At 34.7% G+C, this 25,214-nt stretch overlaps 1 protein-coding gene across 1 annotated transcript; it reads right to left on the minus strand.

The window, feature by feature from the left end:
• LOC114266813 (kinesin-like protein KIN-UB) lies at positions 1-23,165 on the minus strand. The gene is made up of 19 exons (XM_028207750.2): positions 22,829-23,165; positions 20,217-20,317; positions 19,999-20,121; positions 12,007-12,192; positions 11,589-11,810; positions 11,302-11,458; positions 8,607-8,756; positions 8,216-8,304; positions 7,618-7,821; positions 7,303-7,425; positions 5,051-5,185; positions 4,811-4,942; positions 4,250-4,382; positions 4,069-4,161; positions 2,309-2,434; positions 1,793-1,918; positions 985-1,128; positions 579-707; positions 1-478 (listed from the first exon to the last, which is right to left on the minus strand). Exons 1-19 carry the CDS (start codon positions 23,016-23,018, stop codon positions 318-320), a joined length of 2,724 nt encoding a protein of 907 aa, XP_028063551.2. The 5' UTR covers positions 23,019-23,165; the 3' UTR covers positions 1-317.
• Positions 23,166-25,214: the final 2,049 nt, after the last annotated feature.

The raw sequence follows: 25,214 nt of genomic DNA on the forward strand, positions 1-25,214 counted from the left end.
CAACTATTAATAACAGTATGTTTTATATTTGCTCTCAAGTATTTTACACAACAAAATATTATGACATTTTCAATTCATTAGGGTTTTATACAAGACCAACACTGAAGCAGATGCAATAGGGTTATATTCCTACAAATTATGAGAATGTTAAGCAATTACCTTAAACCCTAGTCCGACCTCAGCTCAAAAATTCTCCAATGGTTTGCAGATGCCCCTATGCCTCGTTATCTGGCACAGATATAATTATGCATCTCTCGAGCACACTGCTTCGAGGGTTTTGTATAATGCCCTTGGATCAGCTATGCTTGTGGGAGTAACTATAACTCTATCCGTAGTCGCCGCAACTCGGCTTGGAAGGTTGGACTGGAAGTCAGAGTCTGACGAGCAAGAGTCTTTATGTCCTCTCGAGAACATTCGCGTGAAATTCGAACTAGCTCCCAAAGAGCACCTCCACTAATCATGTCTTTTGCATTCACTTCTGAAAATTTTTTTGGGGAAAAAAAAAAGGTTAAAATTCTCTTTTTGTGGACATGTTCAAGCAATCTAGGTCAGCAACAGAAATAGAGAACCCTTCTCACCATGTTGTGCCAAGTGGCAAAGTGCTAGCTCAGTGTGACGCCTGATTAGTGATGCTTCATTATTGGAGTTTCGTACAATCCATGGAAGTGCACCATCTTCTATCAAACGAGATCTTCCAGTTTTTGTCCCTGGGATGGTGGTAGTGCGGTATTAGTAATCATACTACAGATAAGCTCTGTTTGGTTTCGTTTCACAATCTGTTGTCGTTTTTATTTTATTTTCCAAAAAATAGAAACTATTTTGACAAAAATAAACACAAACATATTTTCAAAAAATATTCACCTAAAAAAAAGAAAAGAGAAAATCATATGACAATGATGAGTGCTTTTTATTTCTTCCATTTATTCACCAAAATAGTTTTTGGTACTAACAAGCATTTGACAGGCTAGTGTCTAAACCACTCACCATGAGTAGATCCTCGAGACTCGCATTTTGCAAAATTTGCAATTCCTCGCGCAACCTGGGCGAGCACGTCTGGATGTCTACATCTCACCATTTCTAGCAATGCCTTAACACCACCTTCAGACCTCAGCCTTGTTTGTAACTTATCTGGAAAAACAACACATTACGTTAGGATCAAGAGGGATTCAAATTGATAGACCAGACCCCACAAGGTGGACTGTAACTACAAATTTAACCTGGTATTAAAGCCCCAATGAAAAACTTTGGAACCGTTTGGTTGTGTTCTCGTTTTCTGTTCTATTTTCATTTTCTGGAAAACACAGAAAACTAGCTAGGAGTATTGTTTCCTACAACTTCTTTCAAGGAATTTTTCTGAAAACAACTCATTTTTACACAAAAATGAAAACAATAAAGGATGGGTGTTTTGAACTTTTTATTGCTTTTCTGTTTATTAAAAAGCGGGGGGGGGGGGGGGGGGGGGGGGGCGCGCGTAAGGAAAATGGAGAAAACAAAAACGCAACATTTTTCTTCATGTGCCAACTTGATTCTCATGTTACGTTAATCACAAAGAAGTAACAAAATTAATGGAAGTAGCAGAAAGGTCTGTTTCAACAAAGTTATTTTATTGAAGTTAATGTGAAATTATTAAAATCTTAAAAAGGTGTTCATTTCACACTTTTTCATGCAATCTATCTGTTGAAGAGACATCCCCGCACAGTTCCTTATTCCTTCTCAAGAGCTAAATGACAATAAACAGGAGATTAGAAAAGAAGTGACGGAAAGAGTTGATGTAAAAGAGCGTTCAGTATACCATTGCCACATAGATTAGCAATAGCTCCAGCAACCATGCGTAAAGTCTGAGGATCCTCAGCATCAGCTGCTGTCGTTGCCAATAGACCAATTCCACCTTGAGCCATTATAAGTTCTTGATTGGCTTCTGCCAGGACAGAGAGTAGTTGATATAAGAAATAATACATAAATATGTAAAATGGGACAGCAACCCCAGAAAAAAATTAAAATTAAAAAATACAGTAAAAATAAAAAGGTGCTTTCAAAGATTAAAAGGAATATTTTGTGCTTTAAGGTAGTGTTTGGTTTGCTGGAATGAAATGATCATTCCATCAGAATGTCCATTCTCATGTTTGGCTCACTAAAAAAAAAAGATATAAAATGCATTGTAAATGGAATCATCGTTGGTTATCATTGCAAGGGAATGGTCATTCCAGAGTGAGGTTAAAGAATGATCATTCAATTCTATTCCCACCTTCCTTCCAGTGAACCAAACACACCTTAGAGATAATGAGAAAAATCACTAGTAAACACCAACCATTCATAGCAAGGTTCGCAATTGCACCAGCAGCTACTCTGCGAACAGTTTCATCCTCCAACCTTCTAAGAAGCATCAACAAGGAAGTGAGCCCACCAGCTTCAACAATCCTTTCCTGATTTGTTTCTGCATAGTACATTGTTAGTAACTCAGTATGCACCTATTCCATGAAGTGTAAGTAATAGAAGCAGCAATTGTTACAAACAGATTTACATTGTGAATTATTATGAACATAGTCAATGACATTTGGATCATGATTTGAATGACCAGACCAAAAGGCTAAATCTGACAATGTTTTAAGCACTTTTCTCTAGATTGATTTCAAATCGGCTTACATTTATAGATCATTAGGATAATGATCTTATCAAATTTAGGGTTGAAAGAATGAGTTGAGGTTTTGTATCATACCTATATGGAAGAAATTAAAGGGAAAAAGGAAGAAGATAGACTTGATAGTTGGAGATATTACTTCTGCAATATGGGCAAGGGCTCTCCAATGAAGATATGAAAAAATCGGAAAGTGAGTAAGAGGCTAGGCCTCTTGGATTCTACTCTCCAACCTAGTGAGTTGATAATGTGACAATGCTAGTCATGATGTCTCAGTTATGGATAGTGTTCTTGACATAGTCTATGTTACATGAACTCTTCTAAAATGTATGAAGTACATGTGTCAAACACTCGACAATTCAGGGTATGGGATGTGTCCGACATGTGTAGTTTGACTTTCACCTAGCAAGCATATTTAGTAATTCAAGTTAATCATAAAGCCCACTATATTATGCATGAAATTCTGTATGGCACCTTGTGAACACCATTTTTCCCTGGAAAATAAAATAAATATATTAAGAAACATGAATATTTTGTCGTGATCCCCAAGCATATGGTCAGAGCAGTGCTTCAAGATTTTGCTTTTGAGAAAGGGAGAGAGAGATCTAAAGCACCAGAGGAGTTTTGTGGAGCAAGATAGCACCTCCTTGAATGTTAACTCACATTCTAGTCTGTCCACTTTTTATCTTTTCTGATTGGATATTCCACTCATCTATTTATCATCCCCATTTCTGGTCTAATCATTTTTAAACTGGAACCTTTCCCTTATTCAGCCTACGAAGTTCTCATTTCTGACCCTAATCATTTTTTAAACACAATAATCCTTTTAACAGCCGAACTGAATACCAGAAAGCATCCTGGTCTTATTGCATACATCCTTGTAACAATCAGTGAATCAGTATGCTTTTGCACATCTTAAAGCAGTTTCTAACACCCTTACAAGTGTTACAAATAATTAACAAATATCACTAGAGATGGGACCAACTAATTCAATTGAATAATACACATAAGAATAAATTTTATTCACTATTTTCCAAAGAAATATGTTTCATTTTGGCCACCCTGACTTTATTTCATAAAATTATACTAATAGTTGTATTTATAACAACAATAATAGGAGTGCTCATGACTAGGAGAACAAAAATAAGACAGGATGCCCTGCTGGATCTTGACAAAAGCATTAACCATCTCAATAGTCATCCCTGCCTAGAGAATCTAAACACCAAGTACTCCACCAACACCTTATATGAAGTTCAACAACATGAAACAAGATATACAGAACTAAAGTGACTCAAATGATTAAAAATCCCTGAAAACTATTTCGAAAGATAACCTAATCAAAAGCATATCAAGGCTATGTTTCATTTGTCATACACGATCAAAAAGAGAATGGCACAGCAGTAGCAAGTCCTTAAGGCGAGAGAATTAAGCACCTTCAGCTGCTAGGTTGGCCACTACTTTTACAGCATGAAGCCGTACATTAGGATCTTCGGACTCCAGCAATGAGAAGATCTTTTGCAATCCAACTGTCAGCTTGATGGATAGGTAAAAGTATTAGAAACATATGGCTTAAACAGGATTTAAATGACAACTTTGGAAAAGCTCCAGTGATACCTTGTTCATGGAGACTGGTTATTAATGCTCCGCGTCCATTAGCCACATCTTTGAGAGGTGAATGTCCAACATTAGACACAGAACCTCCACAAGTAAAGACATTCCCAAGCCTGCCTCTATCCAGATTCCTAGTCTATAACATAAACTATAGTGAGATAGGATAAAGAATTACAAACATAAATGTGCTATAGTGTGGTGGGACATAGGGTGACCAGGAATTCATGAAAAGTCCAATGAAGGTTTAGTATCTAAGGTTTTCACTGATGTGCTCAATAAAGATTCTAGCCAACATGCATCAATTGCTTATGAAAAAGTTCCTCAAAAAAAAAAAAAACATGAATTTGGGAGCACTTCAGCTCTTTCCTCATCCCTTACCATCTTCTGCCCAGTTGTCAGAAAAGCTATATGTTAACCCTAGAGTTTTTCTAGCAACTTTCATCATGAGGAAAGCAACGATCCCACTTAAGTGTAACAAAAAAGACATAATAGTAACATCATATAAGGAACAAATAATATTTGAAAAATCAAAATGAATTAGCTACATTTCTGTAAAAGGCATACCTGATCGGTTTCAAAAGACAATTGTGACAACTGACTTTGTAATATCATTACTTCTTCTTCAAGTCTCTTTCTCTGATGTGTTTCATCTTCGAGCAATCCTTGAAGCTTCATAACATCTGCATTTCCACCTGCCTAGTACACCAAGATATACATTACATATCACCAACCTTACGCTTCAGGAATTGAAATGAACCATATGCTGCTCATACAAATATTTTATGTACTTGGGTCAAACCGTACCTCTGATGGCATAAGTTCATCTAGTTGATTTCTGAGAATGCCAATCTCCTCTTCAGCCGCCTTTCTCAAAGTTATTTCACCTTGAAGCAACTTTTTGACCTCAGAAACTTCCTCATTGACAGAGCCCACAAGCCCCTGCATACCAACAGAGAAATTTGTTGATTATCAATAGGTCTAATTTTCATGTCGATAAATCAGTGTTACGTGCACTCTTCTATTTCCCCTACAATACTAGTGTCCTCTGGATATGGTACGGGTAAGGGTGTGGGATTTGTGACACCCATACCTAATTTAGTTATCACTTTCACATTTTCTATATATATTTTAGTTTGTTAACACTTTATTTAGTAAAAGAAGAATATGTAACATTAAAGCCACATGTGGTTGCTAGCTATGACAAGGGGGGATAGGACTATCCTTGGGATAATAGGGGAAATTATGTATCACATGGGATAAGGAGGATTGTGGAGAATATTAAATTTAGTGACCACCAACTCATCCCAAACTAACGAGAGAGGGGCAGCTTCATTATTTATATTTTTTTTTATCAACCAACTTCATTATTTAGCCTTAACACGTCCCCTCACATGTGTCCAGACTCTCCATAAGTTCGCCAACATGTGCAAGTATTATAATCTTTCAGGTAGGCATGAGATGGATCCATTGCCTGCTCTAATACTATGTTAAATTATTGACCACCAACTCATATAAAAGTTTAAGCTATTAGAGAGAGAGATAATTTTATTATGTATATCTTCAACATAGGATAATGTAGCTATCCTATCTCATGTTTGGGAAGTACCAGATTGGGGTGGTATTATTGTATGCTTGAATGTGGCCTAAAAGTCAAGTTGCATAGTGGTAGAAGTTTAGTCTAACAAGCATGAGACTATAGGTTAGAATCCAAAAGCAGCTACTTCAAGTAAATAAAGCAGAGCTTATTTCTATACCGACTCTACCCCTCCTAGCACCCCAAATTGATGAAATCAACACTGAATAAGGGCCTTTAAAATTCAAACAGACACCCCAGCTTGGGGAGTGTGGTTAAGAGTTCTAAATGCTCCTAATGGCCTATGAACACAATCAATTTGTTAGGACTTAGGAGTCTTTGCTCCATGAGATCAAAGAGATTTCATAAAATCCATTTTATAATAGATTTCGAATTAACATTGTCTTGTCCGAGACCGGAGTTCGATCGTGCGAGAGTAGCATTCGATCATGTGACAAGCCAAGGAAACAGGCAAAACTCAACTATAAAGGGAAACTGTGGCCACCCTGAAAAAAAGCAAAAAGGAACATAACCTCCATTTTTAAGTTTTCCAAACCTCCCTTAGATAGAGAAACTTGTTTAAGCTTTATTAAAATACTGTAGAAATTTGATGAAGAGCTTGGCTGCTTAACAAAGATGAGAAGTTATGATAAAACCCTTCGAGGATGAAGCGAAGAGTACCTTGCCACACTAAGGCTCTGTTTGGTGGAGCTTTTTTTAAGTTAAAAGCTGATAATAAGAAAACAAAAGCTAAAAGCATTCCTACCTTAGCTTTCAAATAATTAGCTTTTTCAGCTTATTTAAGCTATTTCTGCCTAATAATTTATAAGCAGAAGCTGCACCAAACAGTTTGGCACAGACTCCCAAATCAAAATAAGCTATAATCACCCTCGAAAGCTGTAACAAACAGTTCCTAAATTTGAGTGTGGAAACAAGCTAGGAAATGGAGTACTGTGCCTTTTACATACCTCATACGAAACTTACCAAAAAGAAAATTTGTTACGCGTTCAACCTAATCTGATATGCTTTACAGGGTAAAATACTGAGGCTAACAGCTCTTAATATATTTCACAGGGTAATTTTGACAATTTAATTGAGTTTTGGTTCCAAAAATCACCAGCCAACACAAAATAATATCTCCTTCAACCTTTTGAGTTGTGACTTTAACATGCAAATCAATATGTTTGTGCAAAACAATAATGACATACAGAACATAGCCCCTTAAAAATGGAAAAAAGTAAATGGATAAACATTTAGGAACTATGAATTTCTCTGCTCCCCATTCACATCAACACAGTAGGTGCAACCATTAAAGATATATTTTTTTGATAAATACAACCATTAAAGATATATAATCACTCTCGTTGACACTGGACAATGCAAAACTCCAATATTATTTTAAAATGACAAGGAAGCAGTAGCTTGAGAAGACAGGCTGAAATTACCAATACATAATACAAGACACAGTTCAACTGTTGGCTACCTCTCCATTATAAGTGCCGTTTATGAAGCCATTATTGCCATGCTTTTGTTGATTCAGCACCCACTTTTCTTCGAGCTTTTTAATTGATTCCATATAATCCATCTGACAGTTCATTCTCTCTCTCTACAAACAAAGGTGAAATTTTAAGTGGCATCATTGAGAAAACTTAAAATGAAACAATTAACCAAAATGTTGGTATAGGGAAAACATAATAGAACAAATAAAATAATGAGAGTTCAATCTAAGTGAAATAAAGTGTTTGTATAGTGTGGAAACAGTGCATTTTATGGGCAGGAAATAAATACTCCAACTAACCTCTAATGCGTCTGCAAAGTTTCTTTCAGCTTCAGAGATACGGCTTTGTGCTTCTAAAGTAATTCTTTCAATTTCATCCTCAAAAGCTTTCTGCTGCCTCTCGTTATCCACAACGAGTTTGTCCAATTGTATCTCAAGCCTTCTAGACAAACTTTTGTAATCAAATTCCTCCTTAATTTTCAACATATTCTCCACCTTCATCGCCTGTTAGAGATGGAAAGTGATAGCCAACCAATCCACCAGTTACACATAAGTTCAAACTAATTTACCACACACACACACACACATCTGAACTATTTGAAGTATATAAAATTAAAATCAGATGTAGTATCAATAAATATGCCCAGAGATGATGGGACAAACAATTAAGCTGCATAAAAAAGCATGTTTTAATATTTGCTACTGAATGTATAGACTAATGTATCGAACACAAAACAGACTTGTACTTATTTATAGGGGAAAAAAAATGTTCAAATGTTCAAGAAAAGTATACATACAGCACAAACGAATGCACTCACTCCAATTGTAAGCATAAAAAATAAAAAATAAATCAATAATTTGTCAATCGAATTATACGACTCCAAACTTGATAACTCACCCTTTGTCCAAACAATATGGTACTCGCAGTCTCTGCTCGATGGCGTGGAGATGGGCCGATTGTCACAATTAATGAAGTTCTTGCTGAACCTGCAGCAAGTAAACAAACATAGGGCCAAAACAAATGGATTTCTTTTGGCAGATCAAAACAAATGGAAATGCCAAAACAATAATGTCGGCTAGTGTTGCCAATCTCTAAAGCATTATATAGGAGTAAAAATAAATAAAAAGTCTATGGCAAGTAGTATTCATCTTCAGCCAAACGTAAGCAAAACAAGTGAAGTCAGCACATTAATAACAAAAACATTGCCATCTCATGAACTGATTTCATCACGCTAGAGACCCTGAGAATGAATTGATATATATGCTAAATTTGCAGGAAAAAAAATTACCTCCAAATGAATCTCTAAGCAACCTTGTAAGCTTTGAGTCTCGAACTGGAACATGAGCGCTATTTTCTGCCAGAGCATTTATGCACTTTCCTAATGCACTTAGTGATAGATTGATAGATTTGGCTTCCTCTAGCATATGTCCCTCACTTCCTGCCAGAAATAAAAGGAGAGAAATTTGCCACATGAGCAGCACAGCACCATAGTAGCACAAAACAATAAAAAGACTATTAATAATCTGGTTTCAAAAATCATTAAGGCTACAATGACAGTCACCAATTTCTTCACCCTTTTGTGTATTAAAAGAAAACCAATTGAATTGGCATGAAATGTTTTTTGATAAAGTAAAAATTCATTAAAAGGCACCAAAAGGAGGAGGCACAACCCTATACACACGATATATGTAGAAAAAGCATTCTATTTAATTGGCCAAAAGGCCTATCTAGGAGTTGGATTCAAAAAATGAAAGATCACAGTTGGTCCAAGTACACGGAAAATCCAAAAAAAAAAAAAGGAAAGGAAAGGGCTACTATCTAAGAAGCACGGATACGAACACGAACACGAACACGAACACATGACACGACATGGACACACCAACACGGTAATTTTCAAAAAATGCAAAACACGACACATGAAAGACAAAATATATAATTTTATATTTTTATTATATGTTGTATATATGAATATATCATTCCAAAACAATAAATAAATGCAATATAACACTAATTTCTATAAATTGACATTGTTTTTCTTTTATCGTCATATTCTAAGTTATTTTATTCAAAATTATAATTAGTTTCATGTGTGTTTAATCAATGGACACGTGTCCTCTAAGTGTCCAAAGAGTATCCGAGTCTAAAATTTTTATAAAAAAATAAGACATATTTGGATGAGTGTCGGACACGTGGCGGGAAGTGTCTGACACGGACACGTGTCGGGAAGTGTCTGACATGGACACGCTACATTTTTAGAAGTGTTTGTACTTCTTAGGCTGCTATATATCACCAAAATAGTTCATCAAAACTCCAGTTTTTATGTGAATCCATACGTAGCATGGCAAGTCTCACTACTCATTAAATATGGTGGGTCCTACACATACACATGGTTTTATTGTATCAATACACCTGGAAAGTGAAACTAAGAGGTGAAATAAAAATAGCACTTCTCAAAAAAAATAATAAAAATAAAAAAATTGAACAGTAACGAGGAACAGACTGCTCATCTCTTGCTAGAGTCAAAAATGGGGTGTAACCACTAACAACCTTGTTTGATATAAAGAAAATAAGTGCAAAAATTAGAATATGCTGAACACAGGAAATACGGTTAATCACTCATTTAAAAGAATCAGACACACAAAAATTCGCCTGGAAAAATAAATAAATAAAATTATTCAGAGATTTCAAAAAAAGCCGCATAATCAATTGCCTAACTCTTGGATAAGCATCCAATCAATGTTAGACAATTTTGAGAAAGCTTTCAACTCCAAAAGTGGCCTACAAACCATTTGATAAAAGTGAGACATGAATATAAGATAGATTGCCAATTGCTAGCAACTGGTCTATGGCTAAGTGCATCATGCAAGGAGGTCCTAGACAATGTCCACTGTTGAGACACATGTGACCATCACTTTTTCTTTTTTCTTTTTTTTGATAAGCACATGTGACCATCACTTAAACACACATGAAACACATTATAAGTTTGAACAAAATCACTTAATATCTAATGAGATAATAAAAACAATATCATTTATACCTGTTAATCTCTCATCTTTAAACTTTAGAAATTAGAGTATGTTATATTTTTTATTTTTTTAATGAAATATTTTGTATTTGTATATATCATATAATAAATATATAAAACTATATATTTTCATGTCTCCCCCACATATCATGCCTTGCATTTTTTAAAAATTACTGTGTCGATATCCGTGTGTCTTAGGAGATTCAGTTCTAAAATGATTGAGACAAGTTTTCTTGAATATTTCTCGTGAATAGAGAAGAAAACCTACAAATAAGAGAACATCAGCCTCAAGTGGAGGAGCCTAAAGTCATGGTCACACTATTTGTATAAGCTTAATAAAATGCTTCTTTATATTACGACCTATAAAAATCAGCTTTTACAATGATTACCAACCTGCAACTTTAATGTTTTCCAATCCAATGCCAACTGCTTCTACTTTCTAGCCATTATTAAGGGGTTTACCGTGTCAGTTTATCACAATTGTACCTAGAAAATTACACAACCCATGAGTACCAACCTGTGATTTTAATGTTTTCAAATCCACCAAAAATTGATTCTAGCCATTATTGGGGGGTTTTACTGTGTCATGTTATGACAAATCTTGGTGTCCTTGACTCCAGATCTAAAACAATTTAAAAAATATTGTGATATGTTTGGGTGTGTGTCCAACATGTGTTGGGAAGTATCCAGCAAATGCCAATGTCTGACACGGACATAACACCTTCTTAGAAGTGTTCGTGCTTCACCATGATTCATCTCCAATAAAGCTAAGAACTAGTTAAAAATATGCAACCCAACTATGCCTAAATGTTGAAACATGTTGATTACAGGCATGTACATGTGTGCAAAGCAAATCTTATGTGGACAAGCAACTATCAAAAGAAAACCTCGTCTCTAAAGAGAAATTCATATTAAGAATACATATAAAAAGCAGAAGTCCATAAGTCGTGGTATGCACCTGACTTGTGAATTCGCTCAGAACCAGCAAGATCTACAAGAATCAGCTTGGCTTTCCGAATAACAGGTGGCTTAAAATTATTAACTGAGTGAGAAGGGTTGTGATTTTCATTTGGAAAAGTAGCTTCTCTTCCCAAGACAGACTTCTTGACATGTACCTGCATTGTGTCAAATCAAAATATACCACTTGAGCAATATTTAACGAGAATAATTACTTCGAGTATGGAATGAAAGATTGATGCATGGCCTAATGAATTTTTTTTATAAAATAACAACTCATTAACTCACCATGAGAATAGCATGACTACGAGAAGATTCAGTATTCAACTTCGTGTTAGCAGCAAATCGATGAACTTCCCCTAATTGTAGTAGCTCCAAAAAACTCTGCTGATCTCGGATTTTCACAAGGGTTGCACCTGGTAGAGAAATATCACCAGTTTTTGAATCTTCAACAATGGCAATATTATCGTTTGCTGGATTTAGGAGATCCTGGATCGTCTCCATATAAAGCTGCATATGGTTTAAGAATGAGACATATTAGACAGGCATATATTGATTACATAGAGAGTTTGACATGATAAAATGGTTAAAACAGGATGGACTCCAAAATCTTTAATTTGATAAAGAAAAGATTACATAGACAAATAAAATTTGGTAATAGTTACAATATCATAAATAATCAATTATATTATAAGCATATAATAACCTGCAAGTATGAGACAGAGATAGAATCAGTCCCCAGAGAGATATCTGCTAGTATATCCTCCATTGCACGAACCATGATACCACGAGCAGAAGTGTCTTCATCACCCAGCCGTCCAAGAGTGTAAGTCTTCCCTGTACCTGTCTGACCATATGCCATCACTGTCCCATTGTAACCATCCAGAACACTCTACAAAAGCATAAGGCGTCTCAAATTCAATAACCATTGCATAAGATCAGCATAATATAAACACATGACATCAGTTTAATGTTATACTGTCAAAGATCGCCAATTTTGGGAATGATAAGTAGTTTTTAAGGAGAATCCTCAGATGCAAAGAATAATAAATGGCCTATATGTAAAATGGGATGACAAGGCGAACCAAGAAAACAGTCTTGAAGAACAAAGAAAGAAATCAAATCATTTTTTTGACCTTCTAGAATGGCACCTGAACATCAATTTTCATCACCATATGGTCTCTAGCAATAGCTAGATAAACAGATACAAGCTATAGCATTAGAAATGAAAATGAACAACACCTGGATTCTCATAGCAACCAAACAACTCATGAAATGTAGCAAAGTTTCAATAAAGTGACAAAATTATTTAGCATTAATTAAATTTCCCTCCACAAGAAATCTTGAAAAATCTTTTTAACTCACTTAAATGAATTAAACAAAACAAACAACTGAATTTTATATGCATAACCCTGTCAACAAGTGGAGAAAACAAACATGAGAGCTTGACAACTGTCCCTGCAAGTCCCTCGAAGCACAACTTGCTAGAACCATCACAATCTAAAATAAAGGTAAATTACACCAACCTCCCCTAAGGTTTAGTTAATGTTAGTCATCTGTTAGTTACATAAAATGATGATGTCATATTTTTACATTCAAATGTCTATTTTACAAATTATCCTTGTGTCCACACACCAGTTGTATCCAAACACCCATATTCTTTATTCAACTAATATTTTCCTAAAACCAAAACACTACCTCATCTAGCCAAAACCAACCAGCACCAAACAAGGATCAAAATTTTGTTTTGGTATGTTGTTTCAGTTAGCTTGGAAATGAGAACATAAAGAAAATGAGATAAATATTGAAAATGTTTGGAAATATTTAAAACAAAAACTAAAACCTATATAAATGTTAATATATTTTAAATAATTAAATAATTGAACCTGTAAGAAGCTTATAAACAAATAGTTTAAAGGCTTAGTTGGGGAAGAGGTTTGCCATTGTAAGAAGAAAAAAATTTAAATGCAAAATTCTAATAGTAGCAGGGATGAAAATAAAGTGACTTAAAATGCTTCTTTTTTTTATCTTCTCTCTCTCTTTTCCTATCCAGTTTCTTAGATTCTCTACAAAAGTTAATATTTTCCGTCATTCTCACAATTTTCTGTTGACAAAAGAAGAAAATAAAAATAAGCATTGTTAAATATTCTTAATAGATGTCGAAAAAAACTAATTGTTTTGATATGTTTCGTAGAGTACTCCATTAATGTTTTGTTTCGGTCTTGGTTTCATAGGAAACAAAAATGTTTCAGTTGTTTCAATGGCAAAGAAACAAAATTTTGTTCCTTACCACCAAAGGGCCCTACTAACCACCATGAAAGGCCTCAGCTAGCTAAAACCATCCACAACCACTACCACCGCGTCCCTTTCTCTTGGTTCTGCAAACCCCCAACACAACATACAAATAAATCACCAGCACTACCGCTCTCCAATCATGTTGAATGCCAGTGATCTCAACTTCAAAATTACCATAAATTGATACGAGCAGGATTATACCCTCATTTAAAAGCTCAGCTAATGTCATCTTATTCTCATTTCACTTCTCTGGCAAACAGCTTCTTTATAGCCAGTATTTTTAAAGGCTCAAGGCGCAGTAAGGCGCTGAAGGTCTCTCGGGGCCTAGGCGAAAGGCGCAAGGCGAGGCACAGGCTTTATTGAAGTAAGGCGCACAGTGTTAGTAAAAAATAGAAAAATTAACATAGACTAATTATTCATAGTACTAAGACAATTTTTTTAAAAATAAAAAGTAATCAAGATTCAAGACAAAATATAGAATAATTTTCAAAGCCATGAAAGTGCATATTACATAACATTTCAATTTTCAAAGATAAAATAATCCACATTCAATAAAATAAAAATAAAAACAAAAACATAAACCCCCAACATCCAAAACATCCAAAACATCAATATCCAACAAATACTAATATATGTCTTTAACACTTAAAAACATCAATATCAAAAGAAAGGGTAGATTAGGTCGGTCAGTCAATCATCATCCTCAACAAATTTACTTTCCGATGATGTCATTTTCTACACAACAAATTTAATAAATGGAAAATAATTTCAGTGCAATGTAAGTGTGATTAATTGTGTAATGTAATGGAAAATTAATTAATACAATGTAATGCAATTGTGTAATGCATAGTGTATTAGTGTAATGTAAAATAATGTAATGTAACATGTGAATTTAAAAAATAATTAATGTAATGTAATGTGTCAATTTAGAAAATAATGTAATGTAAAAAAAACAAAGACCAATAGCAGTGTGTTAATTAATTATTTGTAAAAAAAAAAAAATATTTTGTATTTCTTTAACAGAGTACAAAGGCATAAATAATTGAGAAACAAAAATATTTTTTTTGTATTTATTTAAAAAAATATTTATTTTGTTAAAATATTTAATTGACAAAGGCATAAATATTTTGTATTTTTTTTTTTTTTTGTTTTAACAGAGACTCAAAGGCATAAATAATTGAGAAAAAAAAAAAAAAAAACAGAGCAGAGCAGAGCAGACTAATCAGTGAAGAAGAAGGAGAGAAGAAGAAGGAGAAAAAATAAAATAAAATGAAGACTGATCAGACGATCGAAGTCGAAGGAGGGCGAGAGAGCGACAATCGAAGTCGAAGAAGGCAGAAGGGGAGAGAGAGAGAGTGTAGCGCACCTGGAAGTTGAAGTCGAAGTCGAAGTCGAAGTCGTAGCCAGTCCAAGTCCAAGTCGAATCGAAGTCGAGAGATGGAGAGACGAAGAGACGACACAAATTAGGGCTTTCATTTCAGTCGTATGGGGTTTGTAGTGTATATAAGTTGTAATCCTCTATGGTTAGAGCCATTCCGAACACACACCACAGCCGTTAGATCAAAGATTAGGGCGTAAACATCAGTCGCGCCTAGGTGCGAGCCTTGTGCCTCTCTCGCCTGCTTCCAGTCGCGCCTAAGGCGCGCGACTTCTTCAACGCACCTTGCCTGGGACCAATTCAGGCGCACAGGCTACGCCTCAATGAGCCTTGCGCCTAGGCGCGCTTTTAACAACACTGTTTATAGCTGAAATTAAAATAAATACCAAACCAAGTCTTAAGTCCGATCAAATGGGGTTGGCTACGTAAATCCTTCTCCTCCACGCGACCCTATCAAAGGCCATTTCGTTAGTCAAATTCAGTAGATCCAATAGGGTCGGCTACATGAATCTTTCTTCTCCACCTATGTTACATGGACTCGACACTTTGGGACGAAGTACCCGTGTCGACACGACACGACACAACACGGGTGCGGGTGTAGGATCTATGTCGAATTCGCCTCTTCTCTCTCGGACACAGCTCTTTACAGACAGCAAAGAAATGAAAGAGGAGAAAAGAAGAGAGAACCTGGTCGTTGTTGGCTTCGATCATCGATCACTATTAAGGCTCTCACTATTGATCACGATCGTCTTCATCTAGGGCTTCGATCATCTTCGTCACTCGCTTCCCTCACTGTCGATCTCGATCTCGATCTCGATCTCGATCGTCTTCGTCTCTCTCTTCATCTCTACTTCTCTGTCTCTTCGTCTCGTCTCTGCTTCTCTCTCTCTTCGTCTTTTCGTCTCTCAATCTGTTCTCTCTCTCTCTGTCTCTGTTTTAATGATCATATATAATATAATTTATATAATTTATCATATATAATATAATTTATAAATTATAATTTTTACCATATATAATAAAACATCTAATTATTATTTCTTAAAATATCATATATAATAATAATTTTTGTAAATTATTATTCATATTACATTTACATTAATATATAATATATAGTATAAATTACATTAATATAATAACATATAATATTATTCATCTAAAAAAAATTATATAATATAATATATCATAAATAATATAATTTTTATGTCTAAAATAAAAATAACTTATTTTATCATATATAATATAATTTATTTATATCTAAAATAATTTTTATTTGTTATTTATATAATATAATAAATATCTATATTTTTTAAAAATCTATTTAACGTATCCCCGTACCCGTATCTAAATTTGGATACATATCCACGTATCCTCAATTTTTAATTTTGAAGTATCCGACCCCTAGATACACACCCGCACCCGATACCCGTACCCGAGTCCGTGTAACATAGTTCTCCACGCGGCCCTATCAAAGGCCATTTCGTTAGTCAAATTAAGTAGATCTATATCTCTATTTACAACGCTAGCCAACATTAATCTAGGCCTACCCCATTCCCTAACACTTCCATCTATCATTACAACATCGCATCTCTTCATTACTGCCTCTGTTGGTCTCCGTTGAATATGACCAAACCATATCAATCGATTCTCTCTCAACTTATCTTCTATCGGTACTACTCCTACCCATTCTCGAATATACTCATTCCTAATTATGTCTTGTCTAGTCTTGCCACACATCTACCTTAGCATCCTCATTTCAGCCACACTCATCTTATCTATATGTTGTTTTTTGGTTGCCCAACACTCCATCCCATACAACATCGCTGGTCTAATAACCGTTCTATAGAACATACCTTTTAGTCTAGTGGGTATTCGTTTATTGCACAGTACCCCAGATGCACTTCTCCGCTTGCACCATCCCGCCTTAATCCTATGGGCCACATCCGCATCAATCTCCCCCGCTATTGTGATAATCGACTCTAAATAACAAAAATATTCACTCTTAGACAGTTCTTGGTTCTCAATCTTCACTTCTCCTCTACTTTCATTGTTACTGTTACTAAATTTACACTCCATATACTCTGTCTTAGTTCTGCTTATCTGGAATCCTTTAGATTCAAGAGCTTTTCTCTAAATCTCCAACTTTGTGTTAACTCCTTCTCTAGTCTCATCCACTAGCACGATATCGCCTGCAAAAAGCATACACCATAGCACGTCATCCTGAATATTTCTCGTCAACTCATCCATAACTAAAGCAAAAAGATAAGGACTTAAAGTAGATTCTTGGTGTAACCCTACAGAGATAGGAAATTCATTTGTCTCTCCAGCAGGCGATCTAATAATGGTCACTACCCCTTCATACATGTCTCTAATCACATCAATGTAACCTTTTGTCACCCCTTTCTTCTCTAACACCCATCATATTATATCTCAGGGCACTCTATCATATGCTTTCTCAAGGTCGATAAACACCATATGAATGTCTATTTTCTTTTCTCTATATTTTTCTATTACTCTCCTCAAAAAATAGATCACTTCCATTGTTAACCTGCCAGGCATAAACCCAAATTGATTCTCTGACACCTCTATTATATCTCGCAATCGGCGTTCCATCACCCTCTCCCATACTTTCATTATATGACACATTAGCTTGATTCCTCTATAGTTGTTGCAATTCTGGACATCTCCTTTATTCTTATAGATTGGTACTAAAATACTCTTCCTCCACTCATCCGGCATGTTCCTAGTCAACAAAATTTTACTAAATAACCTAGTCAACCAAACAACTTCCTTTTTACCCAAACACTTCTAAGCTTCAATAGGAATATCATCGGGTCCTAAAGCCTTATTTGATTTCATCTTCTTAAGTGCAATCTCCACTTCAAAGTTTCTAATCCTACGATAGAATCTATAGTCTTGGTTTATCGTATTACTGGCTATTTCTTCCCCTATTGTTGTACCTCTATGTTCTTCATCTAATAGTTTCTCAAAATAGTTCTTCCATCTTTCCTTAATCTCTTCATCCTTCACCAATACTTTAGAATCCTCACTCTTAATGCACTTAACTTGATTAAAATCTCTTGTTTTCCTCTCCCGTATCTTAGCAAGTTTGTATACCCTCTTCTCTGCCTCCTTACTATCTATTCTAATATATAGGTCATTATAAGTTTTCAACTTAGCCTCTCTCACTACTTTCTTGCCCTCCTTATTAGCCAATCTATAGCTCTTAAGGTTCTCCTCAGTTTTATCATTCTGCCACTTTTTAAAGCACTTTTTTTGCTTTAACTACCGCTTGAACCTCTTCCCTCCACCACCAAGTTTCCCTGGAGCTGGGTCCCGTTCCTTTCGACTCTCCAAGCACTTTCCTTGAGATTCTCCTCATACAATTGGCCATCGAGTTCCACATAATGTTAGCATCATCTTCCAAGTCTCAAGTACCTTCCTTATCCATTCTATTCTTAAATATTTCTAGTTTATCCCCTTTTAGGTCCCACCATCTCGTCTTACAACACCCACCATCCTTCCTAATTTGGTATTGCCCTCTAAAACATAAATCTAGTACCAAAATCCTATGTTGAGAGACCAGGCACTCTCCAGGAATTACCTTACAATCATTGCATTTTAGGCGGTCCACTTTTCTCACTAAAAAGTAATCTATTTGGCTCTTAACTGACCTACTCTTAAAGGTTATCAAATGCTCCTCTCACTTCTTATACATAGTATTGGCCACCACCAGGTCAGAAGCCAACGCAAAATCTAAGATATTCTCTCAAGCCTCATTTCTGTCACCAAAACCGTATCCACCATGCACCCTTTCATAGCCTAGTTTGTCTATGCCTACACGGCCATTAAAATCTCTACCTATAACCAGGTTCTCTCCTACGGGTATTTCCTGTAAGATCTCATCCATTTGCTCCCAAATTCCCTCTTAGACTGATCATCTAATCCTACTTGAGGGGCGTATGCACTAATAACGTTCACTATATTCCCTCCAATAACTAGTTTAACTAGCATAATCATATCCCCTTTTCTAACGACCGCCACTATATTCTCCACAAGACCCTTGGCAATTATGATTCCTACCCCATTCCTGTGTCTATCCTTACCACTATAATACAGTTTAAAACCGGTATCCTCAATTTTTTTAGCTTTCTCACCCGTCCACTTAGTTTCTTGTACGCAAGCTATGCTAAGGCCTCGTTTGGGAACATGCTAATTTAGTAACTTTTTGGCTATTTGGCTAAAATATGAGCTAAAAAAAACTAGTATGTTTGGGATGATTTTTTGACTTTTTACGAAAAGATGTGCAAAAAGTAGAGAGAAAAGAAAATCTTTGACTTTTTGGTATAGGTTGTTGGCTTTTTGGCTAATTTAGTAACTTTTTGACTTTTTGGCTAAAATAGAGGGTTCCCAAACGAGGCTTAACTCTCCTCCTAATCATAACATTTACTAATTCCATCGTCTTACCAGTTAAGATTCCTATATTCCAAGTGGCTATCCTAAACCTATAGACTTGGATTAGCTTCTTTACCCACACTCGTCCAGAAAAACGTGGAACCTTTGTCCATTTTTTACCGCACCCAGGCGTCGATACAGCGCCCCCTTCCTCACTTTTCAAAACACCCGGAGACAGGCGCAACGCATAAGGGAACGACCTAGCATTTAAACGATTCAAAATAGGATTTACACATAGTATATTTACACATAAACATATAATTGAGTTGTTTAACCCTTTTCTTTTTCTTTTTTTCTCAAGAGCTGAAATATTAAATAAAATAGTTGCCTGCGGCTAGCACTTTCCTCCTCTATACACAATAATTTATTCCCCAAGTAAAAGAACACCTTTCAACTTTAAAAAAAAAAAAAATTGCTTTACATACAAAGGTAGATGAGACCCAAAACAAAAAAAGCTTACTTGAAACATCAGTTGTGCACATACGATGCATAGCTATTCCTACAAGCCAAATCAACCCAACAACTAATTGCAGGATGTTCCATTTCAATATACCACAAACAAAACAAACTTACCTCCACAACAGGCTTTGCGACAACTTCATAGACACGCTTCTGTGATGCAAATTCGGTGAGCACCTCATCAAATTCATAGGTATCCGAATCCCAATTGTTCTTTCGAAGTTTCAACCTTTTAAGCTGAGGAATAGAAAAACTATACAATAAACAATGGCACTATAGGACAAAATTCAAAACATCTCTAACTAAAACACAAAAATATAGGAATCACAAACCTCTGGCTGCAATTCCACACAATCTGCAAAATCTGCATCTGCCACCAGCTCCTCATCATTTCGAGGTCGCAATCTCACAGCCACTCGTACTCTTCCGGAAACTGTCCAGAATCACCAAAACATCAGTACAATTTCATTATTCATTGTTTGGCATGAAACTGGGGAAGTCAAATAATCTGACCTAGCAATTAAATATGAATGCTAAATGATAATAGTAGTTTAATCAGAGGAAATTTAAACACTATGATATTTATTACAAAACCTAAAATACAGAATGACAACTTAAAAGATCAAGATTGTCACTTGAAAAACAAATTTCAGAAAAACTTACAAATTTGGAGCTTAATTTGTAATATTCAAAAGAATAACTTATAAAAGATGTGAATGCATATACATGACAAAATTGTTAGCTTTTAATTGGGCGAAGAGCCCAAGTAAGCACTTGGTAGACTGGCAGGTATTCAGTGAACAGTACAATTAAAGGAGGATTAGGTATATCCCATATTTGCCATTCCAAACAATTTAATCAACCTTGTTGGGCAAATACATGGCAATGGAAACATGTAGTAAGATATGACTACTCTTGGAATGTGTTACATGGGCTCTTCCAAATGTATGGAGTACCAGTGTCGAACACTCAACAATTGGGTAAGAATATGAAATATGTGTCCAACATATGTAATGGGACATTCACCTAACAACTATATTTAGTAATACGAATTTACCATAAAACCATGCTTAATCCTCCATATTTTGCATAAAATGCTCTATGGTACCTTGTGAATACTATTTTACCCTAGAAAACAAAAGAAGTATGTCCCTTGGACATGAAATTAGATAACTTGGATACCTAAGACACATTCTCGCATCTGACACCCGTACTTGAGTCTTTGTAACATAGTTTATGGAAAAAAAGTTGTTGATTACAAATATGTATTTGAAGTAGTATACGAAAGGGAGAAATTTACAATATATATATTTTCAAAATGATGTACATCGTAAAAAAGTTATGATTTTTTATGATGAATATTATGATTGTCTATGATGTGTCTTATGACATTTTGTAGTAAAATTATGAATAACGAATTTATGATATGCACCCTAAAATTAAGAATGATAATATTATGACATTTTGTGATTTTTGTTATGACACTTCGCGATTTTGTTATGACATTTTTCAGTGAAAAAAGTTATAACTTTTGTAGTTAAAAAGTTATAACATTTTGTGTTTAAGTTATGAAATTTTATAAAAAAATTATGAAAGACATATCATAGGCACCTTTTTGAGGGTGCACATTGAAACATCTCCCATATGAAAGGGGATGATTTTTGCAAGAATGTGTGCTATTTTTTGGGGAATGTGTGCTATTTTTTGGGTAATGGTCGAACACATAAGTTTTTGCATAATGTATATGTTAAATCACCAATTGTTAGAAAAGCTTAAGCGGTTAAGAAACAGGCCGAACAATGTAACATTGAACAAAGTTGTTAAATTACACAATTAAATATAAAATTTAGGAAAAATTACAAAAATAACCCTAGTATTTGGCTCATGTAACAAATTAAGTCTTGGGTTTTTAATGTTTTGAAATTAAACCTTAATCTTTCAACTTGATAACAACCATAATCCTCTGTCCATTTCCACTAGTCTATCTAACAGAGGAATTTTTGTTACATTGGTCAAATCCTAAGGTTTAACACAAAGTTAAGAATGCGTATATTCGTGAATGGGTAACGGTAGTATCGATAGAAGAAAAGTTGAGAGATGCTAGATTGAGATGGTTTGATTATATATAACAGAGACCAACAGATACAGCAATGAAGAGATGCAATACAGTGATAGTAGATGGAAGTGCTAGGAAAAAGGATAGACCTAGATTGGCGTAAGCTAGTGTAGTAAATAAATATATGAATCTCCTTAATTTGACTAACCAAATGACCGTTGATGGAGTCAAGTAGAGAATAAGGATTCATGTAGCCAACCGCAAATAATAGGACTTAAGGCTTGGTTTAGTTTGGTGTGGTTTGGTCAAATCCTAAGGTTGTTTGCAAAATTACGCCTAAAATACTTAAATATAAGACCTAGGAACATAAACAAACATATTTACAATCATACATATGCAAACATTTATATGATTGCACCTTTACATTGGAGACCATATTTTATCATTTTTTTTACCCATATATATGCAATATTGTTCACAATTCCAGAATACTAAGATCTAAGATCGATTAAATCCACCTTTTATTAGAGAAGTAAATCCAATTACTGATGCATTTGAACTCAAACTCTCCAACTAAAGAACATGTTTCTAAATCAGCACATGAAATCCACTTGAATGTGAAGTAACAGAACAAGCTTCCAAACCACATTTGTTGAATTAAGTTGAAATATGACGTACAACACAAGCCCCTTGGTATCATCGTACAATATTCCTAAATCACATATGTAATCGAATTTAGTCAAGAAGTACAAGTCTCAGGATCGCATTGTAAAATTAATGTCGTGAAAAAAATGGAGTGAGTGACCAAATTGCATAGTAGAATCGATGTGAAGAAGAAGAAGAAGAACAGCAACAACTAAACAACGTATTGAGTTGTACGGAACTCACCGGAGTCGGCTCCGCCGTGGGAGCCAGGGCTGCTACGGCGGCCATTGGCCGTCGCCGGCGCCGGAGGAAGCTTCGATTTGAAGGAAGAAGAAGGTCGGAGGTTCGACGGAGCAGAGAACGGCCGATCCACCTTCACCGCCGCCTTGTGAATGCCGTTCCTGTAACCGCCACCACCGCCACCTGATGCCATCACTTTCTCTCTCTAACTTCAAATGCTATACAGAAGATGATATATATATATATATATAGAGAGAGAGAGAGAAGAGGGGTTTGTGTGTGTATATATTCTACTCTACATATTATAGTGATGATATAGAGAGAGAGAGAGAGAGAGAGAGAAGAGGGGTTTGTGTGTGTGTATATTCTACTCTACATATTATAGTGATGATATAGAGAGAGAGAGAGAGAGAGAGAGAGAGAGAAGAATGTGTATTTATTAGGGTATGAATTGAATTGATGTTTTGCCGGGTAAAGTTTGAACAAAGAAGAGAGACAACAAATGAGTGATGTGTTTTGAGGGATTGAGTTGAGGGGTTTCCTGTTTGCAGTTCATACAAAAAGTACGGAGATAGAGAGAGGGAGAGAGAGATCCGAACCCGGGGTTTGGGACCACGGAACTTAGGTTTAGCGGAGACCGAGAGGTTCGACTTTTTCACCAAATCCAACTAATTATTATTACGACCCTACGTAGTTAGAAATTTGATGATTTGAATTTGGCTCGACACTAAAATGATGTCGTTTTAATTTTTTTTTTTCTTTTTTTTTTTTTTGTATTTTTGTTGTAAAAGGAAAAGAAAAAGAAGGGAGAAGAAGAAGAAGGGTGGGTCTGCAGATCGGGAGGAGGGGAAAGGAGGAGGAAGAAGGAAAAGTGGAGGGGAAGGGTTCATAAAAATCGGGCTGGAGGAGGAGGCGGGGCCGGAGGCAGGGCTGCGACGAGCTGCGGCGAGGCTGCGATGGAGGAGGAAGAAGAAGGACTGAAGAGGAGCTGCAACGACCTCTCATCTCTCTTTCTCCCTCTCTCCTTCTCTTCCCCTCTCTTCTCTTTCGAGCCATTTTTCGAGCCAATTTCTCAAGTTACCAATCTTTTTCCTTATTATTATTAGGAATTATCACACTTTATACTTTTAAATTAGAGTGAATTATACTAATACTCCTTATATTTAAGTTTCGCATCATTTTAATTTTTGACTTTTTAATTATAACACATTTGATTTTGAATTTTGAATCTTATTTTAAATATGGACAATTGAATATACTATTATTTAATTTTAAGAGCAAAGTTGTCAATTTAGTAAATATAAATTAATTTGATAAAAATAAATGTCAAAAAATTATTTTTAAAAATTATTTTTATCCACCAAAGATAAAATTATGCAAAATTGATAAATCTTTTACACATTTATTTATTACCAAATTAATTTTTATTATGTGTTTAGATGATAATCATGTAATGAATGGTTGTTAGGCTTTTAATTTGTAATCGATATATTTAATATTTAATATATGAAATGTTTTTAGTTTTGAATTTTTTAATTTAATGGATTGGTTTAATAATGATATCAAAGTTGTCATCTTATTTGACTTTTGAAAAAATAAAAAGTAATTTAATGAAATTAAAAACAATCACATATTACATAATCACCATCCAAACACATAACAAAAATTAATTTGGTAAAAAAAATAAATAAATAAATTTTTAAAAGATTTATCAATTTTACATAATTTTATCTTTGCAGGGTATAAATAACTTTAAAAAATTTAACATTATTTTTTTAAAATTTATTTTTGTCAAATTAGTTTATATTTTATCAAATTGACAATTTTTTCCTTGAAATTGAGCAATGATACCTTCAATTGTCCTTATTTGGAACAAGATTCAAAATCCAGAGTCAAATGTGTCACAATTGAAAAGTTAGGAACTAAAGTAACACGAGTTCCAAACTATAAGGACTGTTAGTGTACTTTGCCGTTTAAATTATTACTAAATTATCTCCTTGGGTTTATTTTGAGAAGTAAATTAAGGCTTAATTTAGAAACTTTAAAGTTAAATTTTAATTTTTTGTTTATTTTAGATCGCATCATTTTTTATTTTTTTACATTTTTTAAAAAAAAAAAGTCAACAAAAGTCAAAAAATCAACTTTTAATCAATTTTTCAAAACAACCCTAAAAGTCGACTTTTTAACCTTTGTTTTTTTAAATAAATAAAAAAATAGATAGATATTATAATGACCCAAAAAAAAATTAAAAATAACCAATGCATAATTTAATTGAGCAAATTTTTGAATTTGATTGTTGTGTAAATTCTATACAAAAATAGTTCAGTTTTGTATTTTTTAAAAATAGTTTTCGATCTCAGAAAATTATGAAATTTTTATATGTTGTTCT

This window comes from Camellia sinensis, chromosome 2 (assembly GCF_055761805.1).
Source record: "Camellia sinensis isolate YWXY chromosome 2, ASM5576180v1, whole genome shotgun sequence".
In the NCBI taxonomy this organism is placed as follows: domain Eukaryota; kingdom Viridiplantae; phylum Streptophyta; class Magnoliopsida; order Ericales; family Theaceae; genus Camellia; species Camellia sinensis.